The sequence below is a fragment of the Camelina sativa genome, chromosome 17, assembly GCF_000633955.1.
Source record: "Camelina sativa cultivar DH55 chromosome 17, Cs, whole genome shotgun sequence".
Classification (NCBI taxonomy): domain Eukaryota; kingdom Viridiplantae; phylum Streptophyta; class Magnoliopsida; order Brassicales; family Brassicaceae; genus Camelina; species Camelina sativa.
This window is the reverse complement of record NC_025701.1, coordinates 13,745,545-13,756,795: the sequence shown is the minus strand read 5'-3', so window position 1 is coordinate 13,756,795 and position 11,251 is coordinate 13,745,545. Positions and strand designations below refer to the sequence as shown.

The window sequence follows — 11,251 nt, the reverse complement described above, 5'->3', positions numbered from 1 at the left end:
AAACCGACATATAATTTCGTTCTAATTGTGAAATCTAAACCCTAACATCTCATTTGTGAACCCAAACCGACATATTATTTTGTTTTACTTGTAAAATCTAAACCCTAACTATCTCATTTGTGAACCCAAACCGACATATAATTTCGTTCTAATTGTAAAATCTAAACCCTAACCACCTCATTTGTAAACCCAAACCGACATATAATTTCGTTTTAATTGTAAAATCTAAACCCTAACCACTTCATTTGTAAATCCAAACTGACATAATTTTATTCTAAGTTTAAAAATCTAAACCAAGCCAATATTTATCTTTCCTTAATTAAAAGTATACAGAATTTGTTTCCTTAATTTGGTTTACTTTTTAATTTAATTTTAATTTATTTTTGAAATAAAATATTAGATGGAAGATTCTGTGGTTTTGTACAAATTAACCTCAGTATTTTTCTTGTAAAAGTAGTACAATCACTATTTACAATTAACAAATTCCACATTTTTTTACTATATTTACTGTTCACAAGACTTTTCAACCCTCAATAATATTTCATATTTACAACACATGCTATTGAGTCTCTGATTTTTTTTTTTTTGAAATATATGCTTTCTACAATCTTAAAAATAAAATGCTAATTAAAATTTGTTTTCTAAAATTTTAAAAATGTATAAAAACCTATTTTTTCTTTATAATTTGATATGCATTTTGTTTGATGATTTTATTTGATAATGTTGAATATTTTTTACAAATTTTGTATCCGTAAATATTTTTAAGTGTACATATGTCTGTACACATTATTAAATTTACATATGTCCGTACACATTATTAAGTATACATATGTCTGTACATCTTATTAAGTGTAAAGATGTAATTTGTGTAATTTGTTTAATTCTTAGGGTTTCAGATACCTGTATAGTAATGGTTTTGTACAAATTATATCTATACGCTTAATAATTTGTCTCTATACACTTAATAAGATGTACAGACATCTGTACACTAAATAAGTTGTACGTATACAAAATATGTATATAATATATTAAATAAAATTCATCAAATTATAAATAAAAAAAATAGATTTTTTGTATCCAAGAAATTTATAAAAAAAAATTATATTAACAATTATTTGAATAATTATAATTGAAGAAAAAAAAACTTTATTTCTCACCCACACACACATATCCCTTTTGGTAATTTTCTCACCCAAACCTATGTCTCGCAATCTCTTCTATCTCACACATTCTCTATTACACAACATCTATTTTTCTAATTTTGAATAGTAAATGTATTAGTTTGCCAATTAAATTTCCAAAATGTATTAATATGCAAACAAACCCAAAAAAAAACCATCAGAATCTATGAGAATACAATAAAATACTCTACTTTCAAATCCACTTACATTAAAATACATAGAAATCATCATTTCAATAACACCTCCTAAGAAATAAATAAAAAGTAAACCAAATAAGTGAATAACGTGTTTAGGATTGGGAAGAGTATTATTAACAGTTCAAATAACTAACTAGGGTAAACAAAGTTTTACTTATGTAAAAAATAAGTCAACATACATATATAGTAAACAAATATAGATAAAAAAATTTAAACTGTTCGATGAATCCACTTCCGCCTAGCAATTATGGATTTTAAATTATTTGACTAATAGAAAAAATGAAATGATAATAAATAAATAAATAAACCCTTTAGTTGAAATATTGGCCCAACTAACAAAAGACCCTGCCCAAAAGCCTTAACAAAGAAAAAAAAACACAACATCGAAACATTTTCCTTCACATTTACAAATCAAATCTCTCAGTCGCTCTCTCTCGCTCGCAGATCCAGATACAATCCGCTCGCTCGCTCGCAGATCCAGATACGATTCGCTTGCTCCCACGCTTCGATGGACCCTCCGGTTGTTCTCGAGTACGAAAACCCCGTGAACATGCAAGATATCCACACAGGAGTTGTTGGTAAGTGAAACAATTTGACGATTTGATGGGTTGAGATCTACTGGGATTTGATTGTAGATTTGACAGTTCGATTGTAATTTATTGTATTTCTTTCAAGTTAATCAGTTATTTCTAATTTGGATGATATAGTTCTTACATATTAACATCAATCCAAAATATGATGCTAAATACAAATTTGATATCGTTTCTTTAAAACTCTAGCATCACTTAAAAACTAATGCTAAAAAAAAGAAGAGATAAAAAAAATACTTGATGTAAACTATACTATTTTCCATAGTGATGGATCGACATATTTAACCATTTAACCTATAAAACTAAATATGTTTACATGTTATTTTGATCTATTAAAAATTAATGGATTCATGAGTAACCTAATTAATTTAACACAAAAGTTATTAAGATACTGGATTAGATTATAAGTTAGATTCAATTTTTTTTAATGTGAAAGCTTTTAACATAACACCAGATAGTATAAAAATAAATGATTAATTTTTGTGTAAATGTTAGCTCACACAAATGCCCCAACAGAATTATACGTTTAAACTTATAACTTTTGTTCAAAAATCGTCCAAAGCGTCAGATTATTCGCCGGTAAAGTATGCATGATTTGGTTATGGTTATACTTTTAAGTTTTTAATCTAGATTTGTTTATATTTATGAATTATTTTTGACCTTGAATTTTTTTGATGTGAAAGCTTTTAACATAACACCAAATAGTATAAAAATAAATGATTAATTTGTGTGTAAATGTTAGCTCACACAAATGTCCCAACAGAATTATATGTTTAAACTTATAACTTTTGTTCAAAAATCGTCCAAAGCGTCAGATTATTCGCCGGTAAAGTATGCATGATTTGGTTATGGTTATACTTTTAAGTTTTTAATCTAGATTTGTGTATATTTATGAATTATTTTTGACGTTGAATGTTAAATTATATGATGTTATCAACACAATATCCCATATCTGCATGCTATAAGGATATGACTATATGAGGATTAGATCTAAAGAAAATCTGCAAATCATAAAAGAATCAAAAACAGGTATTAAATTCACAAAACAACAACAAAGAGAACAAAATGATAATTATGACTATGATTTAACTTATGGTATACCTTGGGATAATTTTTCTTTTACACTCTCTTAATTAAAGTAATACAATTTGATTTATCTAATTTTTTAATATTAGTTGTGTTAACAAAATAATAATCTTAAAATTTAACATGTGGTGTAGTGCTAAGTAATACTGATATTTTTATTAATATCGATTCAAGACTGTCCCATATTTTTTATTTTAAAACTTTTTAATAAGTTATATAATTGTAATATATAGTTGGAATATTATTTGTATCATAATTTTGATGAAAATGATTTAATAATGTTATGCTCGTTTAGATTTATTTGTTCGGTAGATGTGCATGTAAAGATGTGATTATAAATCAACCAAAGTACTTGTAATATATGTAACCAAAAAATATGTGAAATATTTCAAATTCTTTAAACAAAAATTTCTACGTCTGGAAATTATGTTTTTATATGATTATATATTTATGCCATGGCCACCTATTAGAAGTAAATAATAAAAAAGTTTTCATAATCATTAAAGGATGCAATAAATATTTATGATTCACCATCTAATCATTAGATTGTTTAGGTTAACAAACCCTAATTAAAATAGAAATAAAAGAGAAAGAGATGTCAAAATAAAATAAAATAAGAAGATTAAAAAAAAACACATATGTAGCCTAACAGAAAAAATAAATATAAAACACTTCTAAATGTGTGCACACAAATAAGAAAAAAAATTAATTATGTTTTCATAAAATAATCTCAAAGGAGAAAGTTGTTTTAAAAAAAAATTGCCTGATTTTGCCTCTTATCCTTGCTCATAAAAATAATAACATGCTTGGCAAAAAAGAAGAAAATAAAAACAATTATTAATATATCACAAAAATTCCTTTTTATTAAGAGTGTTAAGCAAGTTTTGACTTTCAAAATTATTTATTAAAACAGTAAGAAAATACATTATTCAGATATATTTATAAAAGTAAGAATATTTGAGTTTCCATACATTTGTTCTTTTTTTGTTCTATATTAAGTTGGTTTTAGATTTTAACGATACATATATATGTATATATATACATTTTGAGTGAAATTTCTCTTGATGAGGCCTTTCTTATGAAGTTATATTAGTGTAATATGAATGAATATGGTTATCTTTTTTTTTCTTTTCTCATAAATAAGATATTTCGGAAATTTAATCTATTTGATTGCTTGTGTGGTTCATAACCATCTTAAAACATATTATCTGATTTTTAAAAAAATTTCACTAGGGTTTTCTTACATAATGTTTTAGCTAGGTTTTATTGTGTATATACTGGGACATACTTTGACTAATTTTGGTGATCATACTTTGACTAATTTTGGTGATCATCGACGAATTGCAGCATATAGATGGAAGCAAACGATTATAACAAAGATGAAACACATCACATCACCCACTTCAGTGGCAATGACACGACGCGATTCTGACAATACTATATGACTTTATATCTTGAGGAAGATGCAACAGCTAAATCGTTCAAACAAATCTACAATTGGTTCCCTCAAAAGGGGAGAAGAAAGAGTACTAGTAAGTTCATTTACAAAGTGATTTTGAACTACTAAAAGCAATGAAAGTCTTTCATTTACTCTCCTTTGTCCCGGATGGGATGTATGTCATGAGCACTCGGCGTTTGTATCCTTGGGCAAAATCAAGCCGATCAAGCATTCAGAAGAAGACGGGGAAACCGAAAGCAAGGAACATGTCTCTTGCGAGTGTGGAAGAATGAAGAGATGCCTTGCCCACATGGGACTTGATGCTGGGATTTTTATCACTCCTGCACAATCTCTCTGCTTCAAGTATGATATGAAATCTTGTAGCTGCCACACACACAAAATAAAGAAGTAAGTTTGAGAGAGTTATACCTACAAAGGAAAAAAAAAATTGCAGTAATTAACTCTAGGGTATGAAAAGTTGATCACATACCCCTTTACGATCGCTAAAAGTTGCCGGAATTAACTGACAGACCTCCCTCTGCAAAACATAATACCTCAAATCGTAAGTTAAAAGCTTGGAGTCAATAATTTTACTTGGCGATGGAGTTGGAAACTCACTTTGTGTGGTTGCGTACTCGTAAAAGTAGCTTTTACGTGCTTCATATCCGTGCGCTTGGTCATATCCAATTTAACTGGCCATCTGTAAGAAGGAATAAATGTTTAGCACATCACTTGATTATAGAGAAAGACACAATTTGAAAATAAGACATTAAAAGAGTGAGGTGTTGTCACTCACTGCACAGGCTCGGAAGATCCAATGATATATTTGCAAATGTCTGATTCCAGTCTCTGTGCAATGATTGTGGAGTAATGAACTCCACTTTTGGACAAAGCACCCTGCCATTGGTGCCCTATATTTTGTTTGGAAGCCTCTGGTCCAGACAACTGTATGATCATTGGAGGTAAGCGTGGGGACGATGATGGTGAACAAGGAGGAGGGGGAGCCAAAGGTGGGTGTGAGTGAGGCAAAGGAGGTGGTGGAGCTTGAGGCGGAGGCGGCATCATTTCAGGTGGCGGTTCCGGTGGCTGGGATTGAGGTTGTAGTGGGGGCTGGATTACACAGGGTAATGAATGCCCTAAAGGCGGAGGTGGGTACACTTGATCAAATTGCTGAACTTGGGGTCCTTGTGTGTGAGAGACTGGAAGCACAGGAGGTGGCATGACTGGACCTGAAACCTGCTGCGGTGGAGGTCCTTGCATCTGTGATGATGTTGCTACAGCATCACCGCTTGGAGAGATTAGAGATCTTGAATCCCAAGAGCTGGTTGCAGGAGGATAAATGGTTTGTTGAACAAACGGAGATGGAGGAATTTGAGATGTTGGTGTAGCAGGCACTACAGGCTGTCCTGGAGCTGGCATAGGAACACATGGAGGAGTTCCTGAGACCGAGGCATGGTGGTCTTAATTTCACACACATATCTTTTCTGTCACAAGTGAACACGCATTCAGGAGAGATAAGAGACAAAATTTACCTCCTTGTGCAGAATTCGCATGAGTGCTACCAGAAGCAGGCCAGTTTTGCTGAAAGGTAGCTCCACGAGGTACAGAGTTACAGTGGTTATCCGTACTCATTAAGGGGGAAACATACTCCCCTGATCCACTATCCTGTTTCGATGATGGAGGTATCTGAAGGTGCCTCTCTGGATAACTGCTCAGACAAGAAACTTCCACATCAGACAAATGAGACAAAAATAAAAATAAAAACATGAAGTCCATATACCAAAGTTAGAACGCTCAGAGTGTGTGAGAAGATACAAAGTCTAGTGGATATGTTACTATTACTAATAATGTCAACAGTTCAAATCATCAGAGAAAACATAGGTCGGGAGAAGCGGAGACAAACCTTCCTCCATCTTCATGAGGCAAAGGACGATTGATTGATGCCAGGTGAAATTTACTCTTTTCTCCACGAAAAAACCTGAGATGGGCCATTACAATGGCAGCATCATCTGGTGTATCAAACTCCATCAGAAGGGCATGTTCATAGTACAGGTCAGTCACCATGCGAGGTCCCTTATAAAGAGCTTGCCGCGACTCATGGACAATTTCATCCCTCTCCCACTGACTATTGATGCTACCAATATACAAATGAGTACAATAACCATATGCTACTCCATTCAAAGATCCCCTTGCACCAACTCCTATATCCATAAATTTAATGCGCCAAGGAAATTGCGCTCGCAGATATTCTCGAGCTCTGATTGCATCAATTATACTTCTATATTCAGCTAGGGCAAATCCTTTCACTGGATCAAAAAAGAAACGGTCTACTGGGCCGTACCTATCAAGCTGAAACCTTAGATGACCTTCAGTTTCATCTGGTCCTAAATAGCCTAACCACAACTGGCCCGAAGCCGGAAAAATGTCAAAAGCAGTGGGGTCCCCATCCAAATACCAAACAATTTTCCCTGATGTAGGAATATGGGGTGATCCTGTAAGAACAAAACTGTTCCTACGATCCACAGAGTTAGTCCTTAAATCTGAAGGCACTCTTGCAGAAGGAGACGGAGTATGATGGTTTATCAATCCCCTTGGGACTGAAGATCTACCGCATGACAAGTCTCTCTGGTCAACAGTCTCAAAATCCATAGATCGTGAACCTCCCGCATCATAAACCGATCCAGCACTAGAGCGGACATCATTTTCTGCAGAACTGTGAGGTTTCACATGTGAAACTGATTTTCCATAATCATCCTCGTCACTCTCCATTTGACAATCTTCTGACTTAATATTTTTTCCAAGATATCCAAAGATTTCTTCTAGAGAAGGAATAGCACTGGATATATCCACAAAGGATGACAGGCTGCATATTTTCTTATACTGAAAGAAGGCCCACCTACCAGCGGAGGGACTCTTCCTAATAACCTGCATGAAGGATTCTTGAAACTATCAGACTTTTAGCAGTATACACCCATTACACATTAGCAATATATAGTTCCAAGAAAAGAGCAACTGAATGAAAAGAGTGACACAGCTGATGCTCAAGACAGGGAATAATAAAAATAACTAAAAACAAACTAAGATAATCAAATGCAACTTATTAAATTAATTCTACACTAATCAGAGCATTACCATTCCTAACAAGCAGCTCGTTAGACTGTTGGATGCTTCTTTGACCCCATTCAACACTTCCACGTTCTTACCAGTAGCCTCTATATTGTTAGAACCTGTCTGACCAGAATTCTCGTCTACTTCAGGTTCATTGGTAGCGGCATCAATATCATTAATCTTTTCTGTCAGATGAGTAATAAGATACCTCCCCGTGGCTACATCTTCTGTTGATGACGAATTGAAGAATCCGAAACAAGTGGCAATTGATTTTTTAGGGAAGTTGAAGAATACTTTCAGTAAAGCTAAAACACGAAATTGGGATAGTTTCATCAAAGGTAACGAGTTTCCATCTGAAAATTTTTGCATCAGCTGAGAAATCTTTTTGTCAGGTTCTTGCACCTCCAAATCGCTTTTATCAACTATCTGGAAAATATCTTTCCCCTCGAAGGACAGCACAAAGAAGGTTAACACATTTCTAAACACAGCAGAGCAGATATCCCGAGCCCCTAGTGATGACGTTTTCTTTGAATAAGCAGCAGAACATAGGTCAACTAGACCAAATATGCAGGCTTTAGCAGTTTGAAAAGCAATACCATCAGCATCTTGTCCTCCCTTTAAAGCATCCAAGCTGAAGTTATGCATGTCGATAACAGCTTGTATTGCATCTCCGATAGCAGTAGGGCAGTACAGTGCATATCGAGGAACGAGATCAGCCACAAGGCGCTTAACGCTAGTACAACCTGCAAGTATAAGCAACTACCTAAATCATTACTCTAACAAACTCCATTCTAAGGCTTATATTCTTGTACAGAAAATGACTATAGGAGGCTTTCCTCAAGAACTAGAATATATAAAACCATAAGTACTGATACATTCCGGCTTTCGCATACATAAAAAATTAATGGCAGGGGTAACATTAAAAGTTAGGAACACATGAAAGCTGACACAGTGTGATAAAATGGGCAACATAGATAGAGGCACCCCATCCAGCATATAAATAGCTTTATCAAGCTTCAAGACTGGTTGAGAAATCTAACTCCAGCCAGAGGAGACTCTAAGTCTAAGAACAATAACTTTTGTGATATCCTAACTACAAATACACAATCTAGGTGCAGCGTACTTAGGAACATTATCAGACTCTACCAAAAAAGGCGCATTAAAGGGACCCTACTTTGATTTAACATTTTGTACCAGAGAGAATGAATCTATCTAAATGTCTTCCTTCTGATCTACAACTAAGAAGAGTTCAAACACAAAAGTCACAATGCTAGAGCTAATGAAAAGGATTGTAATGTACTCAAAACTCTCCTAAACCCTAGTACTCTTCATCACCTAATTAAGTTAAGATAAGCCAACTGAAACTATTCCTTCTCTTACAAAAGATATCTAAAACCACAAAACTCAAAAAAAAACAAAAATCGAACTCCACCAACTCCACAAATAGCAGATTATCCAGTCCGTAAAACTGAATCAAACGGAAGAGTGAAGAAAAAAAACCTCTAGAAGCGGAGATGAGGGAGCGATACGATTGCTCAAGATTCGCAGAGCGGCCGCCACCATCTCTCTGAGAAATACAAGATTTAAGACGCTTATAGCAGTCATGCACTCTTCGAATTTCTTCTCTGTTCCTGTTTCTGGTTTGAATTTCCTCCTGAGATTGAGGCGACGGCGTCACCGGAGCCGGGAACGAGCTCACCACAGTAGAATGAGATGGGGATTCTACTTTCGGTGTCGGAGGCTGAGTCTGAGGCTGAGATTCAGGGACTGACTCGTACAGCCGACGCTTTTTGATAGGCTGCTCGGCGCAAGCCATGGCATCGACGGGGAGAGAGAGAGAGAGAGAAGAGAGGAGAGTCACGGTTCGCTGGTGTGTTCAGGACCCTCTTTGTTTAAGAGTTTAAGACCCTCTAACTCGCAGAGAGGCTCCACGGTGACGATTTGGTTTGACTAAAGCTTTTTAACACATCAAACCAAACCAAAATGAAGAAACCGGTTTTGTTTTTTGTTTTTTTTTGTTATTATACAATTGTTTTTAAAGGATTTAAGGAGTTTTAGTTAATAAACATTAGTATAACCAATCGTCCAAATTTATGATTGAATGACATAAATTTGTTTCTTTTTATTTTGGGAAAAAAACTAGATTGACCCAAATTAAGAAGTTATTTGCTAAACTAACTCATAAGTGAATGTTAGATAAGTTATTTTTTTGCCTAAAATACGCTTTTGTGCTTTGTTAAGAAAAAAAGAAAGTCAAGTTTACCCTCCCAGCATTTAAAAAAAAAAAAATATATTTTCAAAAGTCTGTCGGACTAATTGTGACAGATTTGTTAGTATATGACAGATTTGTTTTTGTACAACAGATTTATTTTTGCATGACAGATTTATTATGACAGACTTTTTTTGTACGCCAGATTTTTTTTAATAATAGTTACGACAGATTTATAATTAGTGGCAAATTTATTTTTTATGACAGACTTATTTATATAGACACAACAGATTTTCATAATATATGGTAAGTTTTATATAATATCTGGCAGATTTATTTTTACAGTTATATCAGATTTAGTTTTTTCATAAAAAATTTGTCATAACGTGACATATTTTTTAACAGAAAATTAATTACTAATTTGACATCTAGTGACGACAGATTTGTTTTAAGTTACGATAGATTTTTTTATTTAAACAAAAATCTGTCGTTTGATAACAGATTTATTAATGTTTTTTTTTTAATTGCTAAAATAACCTACATAAATACCTATATTATGACAGATTTATTTACGTTATGACAGTTTTTTTTTTTTTTTGCTTCAAAAAATCTGATGTTTGATAACAGATTTATTAGATGTAAATGTTGTGACAATAGATTTCTTTTATATTATGACAGTTTTTTTCTTACAAAAATAATATTTTTATACATCAAATTTTTATATATCATATTTTTAAATAATATTTTAACATCATATTTGATACTTTATATTTTTTATAAATCATATGTTACAAAATATTTTTAATTATATTTTTAAAATCATATTTTTGTATAAATCATATACTGATAGTATTTTTAAACATCATATTCTTATACATTTTTTCTGTAAATCATCTTTTTTTCTTTAAATTGTTTAAACACCATATTTGTATATATTTTATTATATTTTCATATATCATATTTTAATAACATTTTATACATTTTATTTTTAGTTATATTTCATACATTATATTTTTTATAAAACTTATTTAAAAATAAAATTTTAAACATCAAATTTTTGAATATTATTTTATACATTATAGTTTAAAATCATATTGTTATTTTTTTTTTTATAAATCATATTCTAAATCATAGTTTTAAACATTATATTTTTATACATTATATTTATTTTTTCATTTTTCGTTTTATTCTTTTAAAAAATGAAAAAAAAAAATTGAAGGGTTTTTAGTCTTTTTACATAAAATTTGTGTCATTCTAGTTATAAGATGGAATGGAGTGTTAATCTAGTAATTAATTGCCAAATTTGGGTCAAACTGGTGTATTTTCACTTTTATTTTTTTGTAAGAGAGATGCAAGAAAATGCAATTGAAGGATATCAAATTTATGATTGAATGACACTAGTTCAGTCAGTGCTAATCACAAAAAAAAAAAAAAAAAAAAGT

The 11,251-nt window shown here is 32.2% G+C and overlaps 1 protein-coding gene across 2 annotated transcripts; it reads right to left on the bottom strand.

The window, feature by feature from the left end:
- LOC104757109 lies at positions 4,481-9,605 on the bottom strand. 2 transcript variants are annotated; one of them, XM_010479825.2, is made up of 8 exons: positions 9,101-9,605; positions 7,625-8,343; positions 6,396-7,417; positions 6,025-6,200; positions 5,289-5,931; positions 5,111-5,192; positions 4,983-5,030; positions 4,481-4,876 (listed from the first exon to the last, which is right to left on the bottom strand). In XM_010479825.2, the coding sequence occupies exons 1-8, from the start codon at positions 9,414-9,416 to the stop codon at positions 4,673-4,675; spliced, it is 3,210 nt and encodes a 1,069-aa protein (XP_010478127.1). In that variant the 5' UTR covers positions 9,417-9,605; the 3' UTR covers positions 4,481-4,672. The 2 variants fall into 2 exon arrangements, with proteins under 2 accessions (XP_010478127.1, XP_010478128.1); XM_010479826.2 differs by having other exon boundaries at positions 7,625-8,359; positions 9,101-9,195.